This window comes from Solenopsis invicta, chromosome 12 (genome assembly GCF_016802725.1).
Source record: "Solenopsis invicta isolate M01_SB chromosome 12, UNIL_Sinv_3.0, whole genome shotgun sequence".
Classification (NCBI taxonomy): Eukaryota; Metazoa; Arthropoda; class Insecta; order Hymenoptera; family Formicidae; genus Solenopsis; species Solenopsis invicta.
In genome coordinates this window covers 13383467-13400952 of record NC_052675.1, presented here as the reverse complement: position 1 = coordinate 13400952, position 17486 = coordinate 13383467, and the positions used below count along the sequence as shown (strand labels likewise).

Below are 17486 nucleotides of genomic sequence, written 5' to 3'. Positions count from 1 at the left end.
GCTACAGCAGAAATAGTTGCGCAATTTATTGCGATGTCCGTTAAGTCTTCAGATAGCATAGTTTCTAAAAAAGAATTTCGCCTCACTTTCACGGGAATACTCTTCGCGAAAATGTCTTCCGATGGCGAAACTGTCTCATATTTATTCTTGGAATCTACGAAAGAATCGTTCCTTGCCTTATTCTCGTCAGGTAGTAGTCGAGTTCGTTCGACCGACTTGTTTATGAGATTCTCAGTGGAACTGTTCTCGCTCGTTCCATCGTTGTTGCGTTTGTTTAAAAAATTTTGGGGTGACTCATCGAAGTGGACTCTTTCGTTCTTGGCAACGCACTTCTCTTTGATGTCGTCGCTAGGTTTTTTTATAAACATTTTCTCTTCCCAATGCGCTGTTCTCCGAGTTATTTTCGCCGTTTCTTCAATTTTACAAGCCGTTTCTAAACTTTCATCCGTAACGCGATGAGCGTTTCCCGCCACTTCCGAAGAAGTATTACTTTGATCCCCCACTTGTTTTGCATCGTACTCCTTGCTCGCGATAGCTTTTCTCGTTACCGACGTTATTATATTTTCCTTCCCGGTTTTGAGAATCTCGTCCCCAGCCTGCACGCTCCGCGATATCAGTTCGGAGCTCTCGTCGCGAATTCTCTTGCAATTAACGTCGTTATTTCTATCGCTACAATGCGTTTGCGGAATCGCTTTTAATTTCGCGTCAACCTTATTTGCGCTCGCCATTATAAAAGGATCGTTCTCTCCCGTCGCGGAATTTCCTTTCACGACGCTCGACGCGTATGATTTATCTCGCGTATTGTCGCGGCGATCTTTTACGTTCGCGAATTCCTCTCGGATTTCAGTCAGTTTCACGGAAGAAGCGACGCTTTGTCCAGCGCCAGTTTGTTCATCGTCGGGAATGGATTCGCAGCTTCGCGAACTGTCACACGGTACACCGATTTTTACGTCGGAGTCGCGTTTTGACGGGGCGCGTCGGCTTGGCGATTCGATCGCGAATCGTACTCTTGTGCCTACGCGACACTTGGAATCCTTCTTATTATCGAAAATATCATAATCAGATGATTTCTCGTCAGTTATTCGATCAATTTCGCTCGTGCTATCTTTGAATCGGCAGTCATCAAACTGCCGAGCGAAATCATCGTCGTCGGAAGGGTCCCTCCATCTGCCCAGACACTTCTCGAATGGAAGATTTGTCATTGTCATACGAAAACAGACGTCACTATTGTCATCCAACATAGGCGCTTTCGGTTCTTCCTCGTGTAAGTTCTGCTCCAAGTCGTCGAAATCCGCAGAATCGTTTCTGTTCCACGTATCGGACACCACGTTCTCGAAATCGCGCATAGTGAAAAAGAGCGATGGATACTTGTTGGATGCTTTCCGCTTAGACGACGCGACATCGAGGAACGACAGAAATGGCTTCGATACGATCGACTTCGCAATTGGGTCATCGTTTGCGCTATTGCTCGACGTCCAGTCGTCTTTGGCGGGTGTCGCATCGTCGCGAGGCTTAGCTTCGATCCTCCCAGATGCAGTGTCGGTGGCGCAATTTTTACGGTCATGTCGACCGCTTTCAGCTCTTGAACAGCTCGCCGTGGTGTCGCATTGCAGTTGGCGGGTTTTGACGTATCCAGAATTGTTTCGTTGACATTTTTCCAGTGGCGGGGGCGGCGGCAGACGTTTTTGCTGAGATATCGTTACGTCATTCGTGGTTTCCGTTGCACCGCTGCTCGCCACCGTCGGTTCGACCGGGGCAATTTTGATCTTACGTTTCGTTCGCTGCGGTGGCATGGGTGGTTTGGTTGAATTGCCGTTATCTGTCATGGAAAAAGATTTGGGACTTTAGAGAAAAATTCTTGAATTTCGACAGAATGAATTTCGACAGAAGGTAGAGAAACGAGGGTGATCCGAATACGATACGTTATTTATCATAGTAATGTAACGTTTGCGATTCTTACAATTGTACATAATACGAACGATGATATTAAAATATACACGTACAAACGGTTAAATCTAAAACTTAGACGCGAGCCAACTACAACGGCGGACTGTCTTGGACGTACTGAAGGTGATTCCTTAGAAATGACACACGGATTTCCCCTTCTTGCTACATGATCAATACCAATGCTTATATATACCATTGCCAGGTTTTAATTTCACGTAGAATATAATTTCATCAAAAGTACACGAACAGAACAATTTTCCTGAAATACAGATCTGAAAATGATTATGTTGAACCATTTAAAAAATTGTATTAAATGTTTAATTTGGTTGCTAGAATGTTTGCAACAACATTACTATGCTTGGGTGTGTTACATAATTATTTTAATGGCTCAACGTAAAATTTTCTGATCTGTATCAAATTAAATTTTTAGATGCTGCATTAAATTTTTTTTTTGTGTAGAGACGCGCGCACGTAAAAAATATTACGTTAATATTATCAAGAAAATTCTAATGCATTTTATTGTAACATTTTCTACAAAAAAGCGCATCTAAAAGCATCAACCGTGTATTTTATTTAAACTTTATTTTATTTAAAGTGACAAAGTTAGTAAATATACTTTATTTTATTTTAAAAGTTATATTTTAAATTTGCTTAATAGTTTAAAAATCAATTCTTATTTCTGAAATCTTTTTTAGTTTAAACGGCCAAGAGTTACGAACTTTACCCGTTCCGACAAGGGCTTCGCGCTAAACGGATAACAACAATTCGATTACACGAGGCGAGTGCTATCGTATGTTCAGCACGGCCGCGTATGGCCCGGCAGAGATAATAGTCTTTTCGCAAATGGAATTTTATAGATTCCGTCGTATGCGATCAATAACAGTGAAAAACGCAATAAATTGTTGAGAAGTCATACGTCAGAACTTTATTAGGTACATGAGTTGAGTAAGATTACTTGATTTTTATTTTATTTTTAAAATTTTGTTGACAAATTGAAATACATCTTATTACAATTCTATTTATGAGAATATATGATTGTATAATAATATACTATATTTTAATACCAGTATAGAGATTAAAAAAAAAAAATAAAATAAGTTAAGTGAGTTTTACTCAACTCAAATACCTTGTATAAATATAAAATAGATAGGTGCACGAAAAGAAGTTTTGCTGAAATATTTATAAAACTTTAACAGGATACAGATTTAAAAATAATTTTGTTAGACCATCGAAATAATTATAAAAGTTTAAGCACGATGAGAAATATTGGAAAAAGTTCTGATATTCTGTAGTTCGCAGCAACTAGTTTGATCAACTTACATAATTGTTTAGATGACAGAAATTATAGGCACTTGAACAAAATTGTTCTCTCCATGTTTATTATAGATACGTTACTTACTTAAATGAAAACTTGGCGACTTGTTCTACTGACGTCGAAATCTTCTATAGATAGCAACATGCTGGCAGATTTTAATGCGTTATTGTCAACGAGATCACTCATGTACAGGCTGTTGGCGTTATTATGATTGCCCATAGCGCTGGATGCGGCGCTGCTATATGCACTCGAGGTATTCTGCACTGACGCTACATCCGTGGTTTTCTGAATCCACTTGTTCATCATACTTGACGTTTCCGCCTCCGACGACACGTCGAATTTTATCTCACTGCGAACGAGACAGAAAACGAGTTAACTTTATGAATACAGCAAAATCTTTATTTATATATCGTAAAAATCGATTAATTAAAAAATGAATTAATGCAATGTAAAATACTGCATTTAAAACCCGATTTATCTGAAACTATTTAATGAACAAATTTTGTAAGACATTGCTCATTACTTTAATAAGTTGTTAAATCAATCAGTTGAAGTACTCACTGTAAGTAATTGTTTTCTACGGAGCCTTGGCCTTGGTCATTTCTCAATTCCAAGCTTTTTCGAATAGCAGGCTGGGAAAGAACCAACTCGATCGTTTCAGACGAGCTCTGCAACATCTTCAGAGCGTCCTCGTAACGAAGGTTCAGCAGATTCTGTCCGTTTATTGCTACAATCCGGTCACCTGTTAGGAAAAATTTAATCAGATATTTATTTTTATCTAAGCATATCTGCATATTTATGTTACTCTATTTTTCAAGGTATTTTTTAATTCAAAAATCTATTTATTTATATATTTTATTGTATCGTTTTTTTCAATTTAACTATTTGTTAGTATTGCAGTTAACTGCAATTGCGAATGCGAATGACTTATGTTAGACGCTTCCTATTTTGAAGCAGCATAAGCGTTTTGCTAACGAACCTTTGTTCACGTTTCCGGCCATATCGGCTGATCCACCAACCGAAACTGCCTGAACATAAACGCCACCGTCGTTACCTTCCATTACTTGCAGACCTATGCTACCACCGTGGCCGCGTTCCAACTTGATTGTATGCAAAATTCGTTCCTCGTCAAAAGACAGCTCTTCTAAACGAGCCATTAAGGATGCGGACATCGATTCGTCTTGCGGGATGCGGAACGTTTCATCGTTGGTCCGTATATCGGCATCTATATCGAGGCAGATTTAAAATAAATTTCAATAATGATATTTGTGATGAATATAAATAAATGCAAATATTTTTTATAGACTAAAATGGAAAATAATCTATATGCAACGATAATAGAGTCAGCTCATCGAATATTTAATTTATTTTAAAATAAATACTTGTTTGAAAATAGAAATTTTTATTAAAGAGATGTTTCAAAGTTTGCATTTGTAAGAATATTTTTGTGTAAAAACATAATTTTTTGAACTTTAAAACTTGCTACGTCTGATCGCAATATTGCTAGGAATAATATTTTTAATTATACAAGTGTATAATTAATGAAAATTAAGTATGTAGTATCTAATTATATATATGGTTGTTAAAATTAATTTATTTGTTTAAAAGGGTGATTCTTATACGTAAAATACGTATTACTACTTACTTAACACGTATGCTTCCGGCATGGGTGATTCGGCAGATCGCGCCGACAGTGATTGAATAGACGATTCAGTGTCGGATTTTAGAGACAGTGACTCCGTGTCGTCGGTAAGCGCGGTATCTTTCTGGACCAAGCTGCTGTAAATCGCTCGCGTTCCCATTTTCACACCCAATCGACGCGGCAGGCTAGGTGTACGAAAACCACCCGACTGCCTTGGTGCACCGTAATTCGGTAAACTAGATGCTTTCATCTGGAATGATAACATTATTTCAATAAGTAAAGAAACAAATATTTTCATTTAAATATCTCGAAAATAATTTTAAGCTGAAAGTTTAACAGAACAAAAAAGGGTAAACAAAAATTAGACCGAGAAAAACAAAATGAGAAACGACTTAATCGATTTCGATGAAATTTTTAGAGAAAATTATTTAGGGTAAAAGAAAAAATGATTATAACGATTTGGTTCAAGTGCCATTATTCCTGAGTAATAATATCCAGAATTGAGCTTCTATCTATGGCAATGTATTACTGCTGCATTTAACAATAGCTTATTTTGATATTGTTACATTGAAGTATAGTGATTTGAATGAACCAAACCATGACTATCCCATAATCCATATTTTATGTGATAACTTAATAACTTCTAAATTATATTATATATTGTTTTCTATATATTATATAGCTACATATCTGCAGACGTAGGGCCATACTAAGACTATCTTGATTTTTTTGCAGTTATCATTGATTGAAAACAGTGCTCGCATTGCTAGAGTTACAGCATTGCTAGAGTTACACAGTCACAGTCGCATTGCTAGAATCACACAGTCACAAGAATTTCCTAAATTGCCTGAAGCTAATAAATGCACAAGTAGTTGCAGCTGAATCCAGCAGTAATACATTGTAGGAGCTCAGTTTTGCTATTATTCAACGCTATTATTCAGCACCTGAGTCAAGTTGTCATTTTTCTTCTTTTATTCTAGACAACTTTTCCTGCAAATTTTATCAAAATCTATTAAGTTATCTTTTATTTTATTTCTTTGGCCTAATTTGTGGTCATTTTTCGATACTAATGCACTGAAACAAAGTTTGATAATAGCTACTATGCAAATGTTGAGTGAAATAATGTCAATTAAATATTTGGTTAATACAATAAAAATTAATTTTGCCGTCTAAATTTTGTAAATATTATTAAATTGGTTATACTAACAAAATATTTTGAAAAATAAAATTATTTTTGGTTTTATTAACCAAATATTTAATTGGCACTGTTTCATTCAACATTCGGTAGCTATATTACCAAATTCTATTTTCAGTGTGCTAATGAAAGGATAGTAAACAATTAATATTTGAAAAATGATTTATATATTACCTTTTGAAATGTCTTCTTCACGTCTGACACATTCCAAACTTCATCCGGAACAGGGAACTCGCTCTTTCCTGACAAACGAACTTTATTAATAGCGGCGTACAGCTCTTCAGGGTTGTTCGGTTTATCTATCTGATTAATGTTGTTTGATATAACTTTTGGGAGCGAATATGTACAATCGATTTCAGCCTCGTTGTCTAAATTGGGACAGCTATAGACTTTATCATGTTCCGATTTCGTTTCTTTGGGTTCCAACAAGATCTTGTGCGGTATCGTTAAGCCTCTCTCCGATTCGTCTTCTGTGTCCCGCGATTGACCCTCCGGTTCCAATCGTACGTTTACTTGCGCATAAAGAACTTGCGCATAAAGAGCATCCTCTTCGGACGAATAAAAGGGTTCGCGACCAGCGTCTTTTGTTGTTGTCACTACAATTGTATCTTTCTGAGGATTTTCATTCTCTTTATTTTGATATTCCTCTAGTTGCATTGGATAATTTATTCTGTGCTGCACTTTAACCGTGTCTGCGATCGTTATTTTAGCTTTAGCGTCATCTATCTTGGATTTCAATGGTGTAGGTTTCGCTTCCGTTATAGGCACTCCAAAATCTGAAAAATGATGTAGATTGATTTTTTTCTAGATATCTTCGTGTGAATATTTTAAGGAAGAAATATCCACAAATTCCAAAATTTATAAAATCAAATTTTTATATTGTTTATTATATTAATGTATATTATTTTAGAAGCTGACAAAATTTAACAAAAATAAAAAAAAGAACAAATTGAAAAATTAGCAATAATTGGGTTTTTGTGTGATTATGAATGGTTCTAAATTTTCAATATAATCATTATGAAAGTTTTAGTTCAATTTTCTACGATTTTATGCGTTTTAAAGAGATTTCCATAGAAGAGGAAGATCAAAATCCGCGTGACAAAGTGTCGCGATTGAGCAGTTTCCTGTCGCGTAACTTTTACGGAAAGTTCAAGTTCTAAGCATTTCAAGCAGGCTTAATCGGTAGGAAAGAGCGCGTGTACCTTTAGCAAGGCCCTGAAGCGACGTGAGCTCTGAGCGAAGTTTGACGAAGAACTGATGATGCAGGGAGGTGAGCTTGAAGGCGAAGTAACTTCTAGAAAATAGAAAGACACTTTATGTAAACATCGTTATTGCAAGCGATGGTGGGCGGCGAGTGCACAATGAGACACTCGAGACACGTGTTTGGGTACTCGCCGGCCACTCCGCACCTTGTTTGAAGCCCGTATCAGACTACGGATTCTCGGTTACAATTGCCAGTTTGACGATTGAAGAACGACCAAATAGAGGACGGGCTAAATCGTAGCTGGCAACCGTGCCGGGTTACTTATGGAATAGAACCGTCAACCGGAAACCCCGTAGTTTGATACGGACTTAAAGCCGATTGCTCGATCGATCCTCGAAATCGCGACAGGCAAACTTACTTTCGATGGTCCATCCGCAATTTGAACTTGCATCGCTTCCCATTCAGCTTGCTATGCACAACCAGACAGCTCTTGCTGTAACTCAACTTCTGCACGTCCCGCCACTGAAAGTGGGCCAGTTCCGTTCTCTCCCTCGGCTCACCTCCTCGCTCCAGCAGCTTCAAGCCTTGAGAGTGTATCGCCAGCCACACGTTGCTCTCCGTTTTTTTCTTGCCGTCCTTACTATTGTTCTTACTATTGTTACCGTTAACGTTATTAATATTATTATTGTTTTTATTATTATTATTGTTATTGTACGTTTCTTCGCGACATAAAGCCGCATTTTTCGCCTGCTCATCCGAATAGGGTATTATCGGCACATCCTCGCGAGAGCTTAACCGCGGGACGCCGATTCTGCCATAGATGTCTCGAGCGGGTTTCTCTTGACGGTAAGCGTTTTCCGCATCGTCTTGCGATGACACGACGTCGCGGTTGTCGGACACGGTGCTCTTGCCCTTCCTCTGTCGCACCATCAGTTTCTCTAGTTCCTTCGAATCTACCGTGGCGATGTAGTAGTGCGAACCGTAATCCGGCAGGGACTGCGCGTGAGTTATGAACATCTCTTCGGCTTTGTTCGAGTCCAAGCCACGGCGGTCGCGGTGAGCGCGGTGAAGCTGCGCCCGAAGTGTATCGGCGTCGACGCAGGGCTGCGATTGATGCCGGTCCGCGCTCAATATCAAGGACTCCGGCACGTAGTGCTCGAGAAGGAAGTAATCCCCGCAACCGTGCTCCTGCGTGATACACAACATCTTTGATGAAGCGACAAGTCGTGCACGGATTATGTTAGAACTATTGTCAACGCTGCTACAGCAGATGAAAATAATGTCCGATTATTTGCTTAAGATACTAAGAAAACTGACTCAGTTATTGATCATTTTATATCTACGGTTGAACATTGTAGCTTAGTAATTGAATCTATGGCACAAAAACTATATAATATTCTATTTTTTAAATTATATATTATATAGTTTTATATACACAGGGTTTTACGAAACTGGTACAATTAGAAACGTGAAATTTTAAATATCTCGTAAACTATTCATTTTTTGATTAAAAGTACATTCATACCGTTATATATAATAACGAGATGAATTAATTGTAAAGAAAGCATATAGCTATCTTTAGAAAAAATATGTGTAATGATATATTGCATGTTGTTTAACTTTTTGTAATAATTATGTTTTTGTTACACCAATTAATTTATCTTGTTATTTGGTACGCAAAGTATTAAGGTATAAAAAAATGAAATAGTTCACAAAATACTTTATATTTTATGTCAAGATATGCTAATTTTCAATTTCGATTATCTCAAAAATAACTCGTCACAAAAAATTTTATTCTACATATTTTTTTTCATGTAGAATTACTCTTTTTCCGGTTGTATAATCAGTTACGGAACATCCTGTACATATAATATTATTTTTACATTTAAACATTCAATTTAAAAAGTATTGACAGATGGACGTTAATTTCCTGGCGAAAATGAAAATTGGAGCGAAAGTCAAATTTAAGGGAAGACTGACAGAAGCGTAAACGAAACTTCTTTAGAAAGCGAAAATTGGAACAATGGAACGTAAAAGAGATGCAAAAGTCTCTTTCACATTTTATTTTCTCAATTTTCGCTTCCTAGAAGCTTTGTTTATACTTTTGTCATTCTTCCTTTATATTTGATTTGCTCTCCAATTTTTATTTCCAGGTTTCTGGAATGTCGTGTATATTATACAAACATTTATTTCTTTTAACGCAATACAGAATCAATTTTAGAATTCGTCATTTAAAAGATTTTTAACTTTGCAATTGTCTATAGTGAATTCTTTGAATTTAACAATTGTTGGATTTATATATACAACAATATTTGAACATTTTTAAATTCATCATTGTGAAGTAGAAGTTAATCACGTTTTATTGGCGAACGTGTAGTTTACGCAGAGTCTCAAATATTCTCTATTTACGGTGTCACAGCTTCTCATTTCACTAATCCCTATTATCTAGAGCTTAACAATTATTTTTGAACATTTTATTGCTTCTTATCGTAACGGTAATTTCATTTCAAGTAGCGCGCGTCATATGAATCACTCGTTAACTCACGTTGACGTTGTAGTTCCCAAATTCAGCTTGAAGTGCGAAGCCCGTCAAATTGATTAATTCGGAATATGGACAGACCAGCTGCTGCTCCAGTATACAACGCCTTATTTGCAGATACAGTAGATGCTTTGATATCCAACTCCTGGAAACCATACGGGTAGATTAGTCTCAGTCGAACGTATTGCCGTTACCTTTGAACGAACCTGGTTCCACGAAGAGATGGCAGGAAAAATCGCAGCCGCAGATACAGCATGAAACTAGTCGGTAGACCCAGTAAGCTTTTGCTTTTGCCGCTGCTTAGCCAACCTGGTGGCGCGACCTTATTTAATTTCGTGTCGGGTGGTAACATCGCAAAATCCCCGGCTAGCAGCACGGCCAATCCTAGAGTGAAGTTTTCATCGAGGCTTTCCGCTTGAACAATAGCCTGGAAGGATTTGCGTATACAATGTGTAAAATGATATATGTTATAGAATCCGTCTGAGATTGGTTAAGCCCACGTATGTTGGTTTAGCTGATAATAGCTTTAATGGCTAAAGCGGCGGTTATATGAATTAAATATTACTTTATAAACGTAAATATAATTTTAGCTGCTGTACCAACTTTTAGTGTAAATCATGTAGCACAAATTTGGCACATATATGTTTTGATATACATTTATATTTTTTTATTGACGTTTCTATGCAATGCATGTAAGAAGCGCAAGGGAAAAAGTTGAACTAGTGTCCGTAAGTTACGATTTATCGTGAAATTATCATGCGAGACAAGCAATTAAATGCAGAGAGCACGGGTGTGCATTTGATTGCTCTAAAAGATTATTATCGCGACACGATATACATTTCTGCCGCAGAGGTAATTTTCTGTTGGCGCGAATCTGCACGAGTAATTCAATTTCGAAGTTCTCAGCGAACTTTCGAGTCTCGGACGCTCTGTAAATCAATCATTATTAAAAATTGCACGACAAGATACTCTGGTCACGTTCGAAAGCTTGAATTGAGCTGTGATAGATACAGGAAGAGTTGCAAGCTTGAAACAGAGACCTGTCTTTTGAGATCAGTGAAATTAAATGCCCTTATATTCCCTTTCTCCACTTTTGTGTTTTAACATTTAGGTAAAAAAAAGAAGTCTGATAAACATTCTATAAGTTATAAGAATTTTAAGAGCATTGATCATTAATGCAGCAGAGCGATATATGATTGTTTTGGATGTCAATTGTTTTATTATAATGTCTTTAATTCACAAAATTATTTTAATTATTTACATTATTTCAATACTAATTCTCTTGCAAATAATTTAGAACAACACTGCCGACCGATTCTTTCATTGGTAATTTTATTGATAGTATTACAAGAAAAGACTTTGTCTCTGTAGTGTTGAATTTGAATAAATGTTGGAGCATTGATTTTTATGGAAGAAGGAATTGCGCGATACGTTCGTCGTTGAGATCACATAACTCGTGGTTTGTGGATTTGTCGTATATAATGATTAAGCTTGGCGGCTCGCCAGAACTTCTCGCGAGTTCACGCCGGAATTTGTGGTCTCGTAAACAACCGGCCATGTCTTGGCTTTCGCGGCATAAGTGTGGCTTGGAGAGGCCACCGTCGCGTGAGCATTACAATCGAACCAGTTCTGTTTGAGAACTAACGGATAAAGTATACTTTTTAAAAGCTTTTTGACGGGATATATATTGGCAGGGTGCATTCTTTTGCAACGAATAAAAAATATTTTTTTCACGAAATTCTCGCGCGAGATATATATTTCACATATGGGTGATACAATTTATTAGCGTCCTGAGAAATGAATTTTATAGAGAAAAATCCTACGCGGTAAAAAAGTTATATATGGGATAATGCATTTGAAGAATATTACCGAAAATTCATTTTCAAATTACTTCAATTAATTTAATTAATTTATTTTAGCGCTACATTACGTCGATTTAAATGGACTACGTTTATTATTTTCGAATTAATGTTATTACTTGTACAATTTGACGTGAAAGCAGTGATCATTAATTATATGATTGATTCTTAGATAAATGTATGTTATCTATGAATGATTGTCAATAAAATTATGTTGTAACGACATCACAAATGAAGATTAATGCATTTTTAATATTTTAAATTTCAATTTAACTATAAACTCAGGAGAATGTTATTTGTTTAGAGATAATCTTTTTATTAATAATCTTATTATTAATAATCTTTCGAAAATATTGAAATAATTTGTGTAAAATGTCCGCCTTTTTTTATTCGCCTCTTACTTGAAATATGCAATATTTTTTAAAAATTGCTGATAAAAAATTGGCAAATTTAAATTACACTTTGATTTTTTGCTTACCTGAAATAAATCCCCGGCGGTGACCTTTTGAGGATCGCAGGTTACTTCTACGCGTTGTCCTGTCAGCATTATTACAACTATCCGGCCAGAGTTGCCCGCCTACGCAGATGAACGAGTTATTACAATACTTTACCATCATTATATCATTCGACCTCTCTCGTTTTTATCCCTATTTTTCTTTCTGTTTGACTTTCAGTTTAATACAAATATTTATTTTGATCCTTTTTTTATACTATTAAAGAAAATACTAAATTTTTTTCATAAAATACTAGGTTGTTTATTTAATAAATTGAATAGGTAATGTATCTCTATTATTATTTTAGTGCTAATATTTGCATATTTTCAAGAAATTATAAATTTAAAATATAGTTTACACAATGCGCGACAAAACATTAATTCTTGCTAAATAAAATTAATATTAATTTGGAATATCCAAGAAAATAAATAAATAAATTTATTATTGTTAGTTTTCATCACTTAAGAGATACAAAAGTTCTGAAATTATATTAAAAGAATTAATGTTGTCCATGAATAGCCACGTACACAGCCAGATTGACAGACGACACCGGAATCCGGTATGGTCTAGTGGCTAGGATACCTGGCTTTCACCCAGGAGGCTCGGGTTCGATTCCCGGTACCGGAATATATTTTTATCCCTGTCTTCCCTGAATATAGATAGAAGTGTGTTTTTAAGATCATCCCTAAACGTAATCCGGTATGGTCTAGTGGCTAGGATACCTGGCTTTCACCCAGGAGGCTCGGGTTCGATTCCCGGTACCGGAATTATTTTTTATTTAAAAAATAAGAAAAGTAGCTTAAATTTATAATATAATTCAAGCAATATTGCAACACAAAGCAATGATATAATTTTTGTTTACATAATTTTTTTACATTTTAATTGCAAAAGCAGAAAATATATAAAAATAAATGTAATATGTTTAAATCATTACTTTATAAATATTTTAAAAATTAAATATACATTTTTAAATAAGAAATATTAAAAAAAATTTTTTTTTAAGTTAAATAATAATTACGTAATAATATTTTATTGAGTGTATGCGTTAATTTCTTTTTATTTTATTTAGTAAAATTAGTTTATATTTTGTTATATAATAAATTATTATGTATTTGTTATTTAAAAATTAACATTAAATATATAGTGCCAGTGATTGTATAGGGATATGTGAATTTTAGCTACTTGGTCTTCAATCCGGTATGGTCTAGTGGCTAGGATACCTGGCTTTCACCCAGGAGGCTCGGGTTCGATTCCCGGTACCGGAATTTTTTTTTTACATTTTATTTAGTTTTTAATTTTTATGCATGTAATTGTAGTAATTTTATGCAATATTTGTAAATATTTTAATTTTATACTTACAATATGTTTAAATTATTTTTTTAAATATTCTAACTGTACTTTAAATATGTATATACATACATACGTACATACATTCATACAATCATACATACATATATATAATATTTCAGATTATATGAATTGATTTTTCTGTTTCTAAATAATTAAAATATTAAACAATAGTACAGTAATTAAAAAAATAATAATGTTGGTACGAATTATGATATTAATAATTTTAGTAATATCTAATATATTAGATATTTAATTTCTACGAAGTAATATGCAATGGTATATTTTATAAGAATAATTATTTCGATATGAGTTGTCATCATTGTTCAGGAAATGACCATCGTCATCCGGTATGGTCTAGTGGCTAGGATACCTGGCTCTCACCCAGGAGGCTCGGGTTCGATTCCCGGTACCGGAATTTGTTTTGCAGTATTTTTCGCGAATGTTTTAATATTTATTTTTTAAATATTTTTTACTTTTATAAATTATGAAGTAAAATATAACAAACTCGAAAGTAAATTATTGGACAAATACAATGATTTGTAGCAGCATGATCTCATATCCTCCGGTATGGTCTAGTGGCTAGGATACCTGGCTCTCACCCAGGAGGCTCGGGTTCGATTCCCGGTACCGGAATTTTTTTTTTACAGATTTCACAAAACGTCACAAAGAAACTATAATAATAAAGTGGTCTATTTCACTTTTTGTCCATTCCAGTATTCATAAATTATAGAAATTTCTTTGTATTTTTAAAGTTTTTTTTTTTCTAATTAATACACGGAAAACGATTAAAGATCAGTTATAGAAGATTTAGAACATTTTCATTGAAAATATTTCATTTTTCATTAAATATACGGTTTATACGAAATATAGTTGTGTGTATAACTTTAATAATTTAGAATTTATGACAAAGTTGAAATGTAAGATAAACGAGTATCAATGCGTTAAAGTTTAAAATCCTTTACGGTCTGCTTCGGTATTTAAAATCATTTACGTTTTAATGTAAATTAATAATTTTTTTTTTCGTACCTTGGCCTGTCCCACGCATAGTGTCTTCGGAGGCTGATTGGCACGAACCACAAATTCAGGACCAACACATTGCGCCTTATTGAAACTCCTTGTGGGCCCACCCACCGTTCTGTACAAACGTGACGGTGCTCTTTGAACTGCTTTTCCTCGCCGAGCCCTTGGTCCGTTCCTCACCATGGTTCTGAAAATATTTTCATAGGGTTTTTTTTAGATTTAACAAATAAATTATTACAACATATTTCAAAAACGCGACAATCTATAGCATAAGTTGAATGTAATTGGTTTAATGTAATCGAACTGACGCTGGAAATATGAGTTTTATTTTTTCGGTTGATTTTTTTTCTGTGGTCGCGTGATTAATATGGATCGAGCCAAGCAGAGCTTTTCATTCGTCATATCAGACGCGATGCACCTAATTATGCAGCGAACCGAAATGCCTATGGCAAAATTTCGCAGACAGACATCACGTGGGATGCAATCTTGCTATATCCGGCGATGTTAACGAACTCTCTCGCACCGAGTTTAATTAAACTTCAACTGGGCTAGACTCCGGATGCTTTTTTAGGACAGTCATTGCTAAGTGCCTCCTTGTCTTTCCTTTGTCCTTCTGTCCTTTCCATCGTCCATACTAAAAACTTGGAACGGGAAGAGCGCATCGAAATAAAATGTTTGTTTAAAAATTTTATTTTCTTGACGCCAAATCAATTTCTGCAATTAGGTATATTTGCGTGTGGCAAAGAAGGCAAGGGGAATAGAAAATATTTGTGAAAATATTATAAGAGAATATGCTTAGTATTTTAGATTTTTTGAAAACGAAATGATTGAATCTAAAGACATCGCTTGATATTTTATAAAATAATTTATTATTAACATGTTAATCGATTAAAAATTACAATATGGTATTTAGTATTTAGGATTGAATGCTAATGTAAAATCAATGAAGTGAATATTTTACATCAGAAAATTGTTTCGTTACATCGACTCCCGCGAAGTCAATTTTAATTTAACTACATTGACTTCGTTTTATTAAAATTTCTAGACTATACACAAAAGTTACATTAATTTCCTATCTAACTAGATACGTGCTTTTGTTTTGCTTTCGCTCGACTAAATGTCATCATAAAATCTAGAGCTTTCTAACTCTCGGGAAGGTCAAAGGTTGCCGCCACGCGCCATGTTTTGACCTTTCCATAACCGGCATGATGCAGTCGATCGGCATACATTCGACTATGACTAGCAGCATCATCCGACTGATTTTACGAGCTTGAAGCATATTCCAAGTTGTTCAAAACCACGATGCGTCAAAGGAAAATCGTCCCCCACAGAGCGTCTCTCTGTGAGAGGGAACTCTCATAAGCGCTCATTAACAGGAACATACGACTGGAAGGCAAAACTTAATAATGCGGGTCGTGCGCGAAGATCGTGAAACTGTTTCACGTCCTTGTGTCCTCATTTGCCTCCTAAACGACCGCCCTTGTCGCAAGATCGATGAAATTTCGGCACGGTGAAAGTGTGAATTTCAAAGGAATAAGTATAATATATGTAAATTTCTGGAGTAACACCGACGTTTTCGTTACATAAAATTCTGAATTTGCTCGCGCAGTGTACGGTGCATAATGTTGTTCTTTAAAAGAGCTTTGAGACCTTACAAGTTAAGACCTTTCCGTTACTTTCCTATTCGAAGAGAAAATACTAAATAAAAGAACGTTTAATTAAAGAATGGAACTACCAGAAACTCCTTGTCTCTTTTTCTTTTCTTTTTGCTCTAAACGAAATTGGTTATTGATTAAAATTTTATCGGTTAGCTCCGATGGTTTGTAACGATTTGAAATAGCAAATTGTATCGGGATTGAATGCTTTTCTCTAATAATGAGTAACGCGCAATTTGTTACTCAATTCTCCGACAAACGACCTACTTTCTTCTTTCTTTTATCGTGACACAGAACTGATACAAGATTGTAGTGAACTGACGCAGGTAATTGATTGAAATGTAAGAAAAGAAAAAAAAATTACCTAGGAGGTTTTGCCGGTGGCTCCGTGTGACTGTTACATTCTGAATCGGAGAGAGCGGTTTTTCTCAGAGTAGTGATAATTCGAGGTGGCTTTGGGGGTCCCTGCATTCTTCTTAACCTCATAGAATTTTGTTGCCGTATTGGTTGTTCTTCTTTTCGCGCAACGCCGACATATCGAGACTCGGCCGTTGCGACGCTCGGCTGCGACAACCGCTTGAAATCCTCGTTAGCTTGCGTTCTACTCGGCAGCTGCGGGTTTGAGTGTTGTCTTTGCAGGAGCATCCTTCCCGCAGACGTTTGTCCGTACATATCTTCACGGAGACGCTCATTTGGTTGCGAAGTTATGTCAGGTTGAGAGCGACCGGTATTCGAAGGATGCCTATTTCGGATGAATTTTTGATGTTTCGGAATTAGAAAGAAACATTGCACAAAATAAGACAAATTAAACATAAGTAATTTACATCTGATTTTTATTTTTAGTAAAATTATTTAAGACCAAAGGTAATCATAATTATATTTTCTGACGAACGTTTGAGTCAGACAGTTTTAAATTTCACGTGTAATATTTCTCTCCAAGTTTTTTGTTTTGTAATGGAAAACTATTATATGGATTTTATGAGATTGCTTTTATTTTTGTAATTTATGATCACGATAAAAATTTTTTGTCGTAAGTGTAAAAAATTTTTTTTATCTCAAAAATTGTGTTAACGAAATAAGTATGAAGAACATAGATTGTATTAAGAATAATCAATATTGGGATAAAAATTGTGATTTTTATGATATAAAATTGAGGAAGATCAGTACGATCGTAGCAAGACTTTAATGCTGAAATAATGTTTCTTATGACATGATTTTACCTACAATTTCTGATTCTTTTGAATCGTGCACCGTTACTTTTGGTTT

The 17486-nt window shown here is 35.4% G+C and overlaps 1 protein-coding gene and 5 non-coding genes across 8 annotated transcripts in view; 5 read left to right on the top strand and 1 right to left on the bottom strand.

Annotated features, from left to right (window-relative positions):
* Positions 1-1772: 1772 nt before the first annotated feature.
* The window catches only part of LOC105198204, a 105895-nt gene continuing 90181 nt past the window's right edge, over positions 1773-17486 (bottom strand). For 2 of the 3 annotated variants that reach the window (XM_039456227.1, XM_026137350.2), the window contains 12 exons: positions 16585-16962; positions 14572-14752; positions 12180-12278; positions 10049-10269; positions 9849-9987; positions 7722-8491; positions 7302-7393; positions 6274-6875; positions 4908-5154; positions 4242-4487; positions 3824-4004; positions 3347-3611 (listed from right to left, as the gene is read on the bottom strand). In XM_039456227.1, coding sequence (XP_039312161.1) covers positions 3347-3611; positions 3824-4004; positions 4242-4487; positions 4908-5154; positions 6274-6875; positions 7302-7393; positions 7722-8491; positions 9849-9987; positions 10049-10269; positions 12180-12278; positions 14572-14752; positions 16585-16962 — 3421 coding nt within the window. Of the gene's footprint in view, positions 1820-3346; positions 3612-3823; positions 4005-4241; positions 4488-4907; positions 5155-6273; positions 6876-7301; positions 7394-7721; positions 8492-9848; positions 9988-10048; positions 10270-12179; positions 12279-14571; positions 14753-16584; positions 16963-17486 lie in introns of those variants that run through there. The other variant, XM_039456226.1, reaches the window with a different exon arrangement.
* On the top strand, positions 12751-12822 carry Trnae-uuc. Its single transcript has one exon. It is a non-coding gene; the product is annotated as a tRNA-Glu (tRNA).
* Trnae-uuc lies at positions 12891-12962 on the top strand. The gene has a single exon. It is a non-coding gene; the product is annotated as a tRNA-Glu (tRNA).
* Trnae-uuc lies at positions 13389-13460 on the top strand. The gene has a single exon. It is a non-coding gene; the product is annotated as a tRNA-Glu (tRNA).
* Positions 13889-13960, top strand: Trnae-cuc. Its single transcript has one exon. It is a non-coding gene; the product is annotated as a tRNA-Glu (tRNA).
* Positions 14107-14178, top strand: Trnae-cuc. The gene has a single exon. It is a non-coding gene; the product is annotated as a tRNA-Glu (tRNA).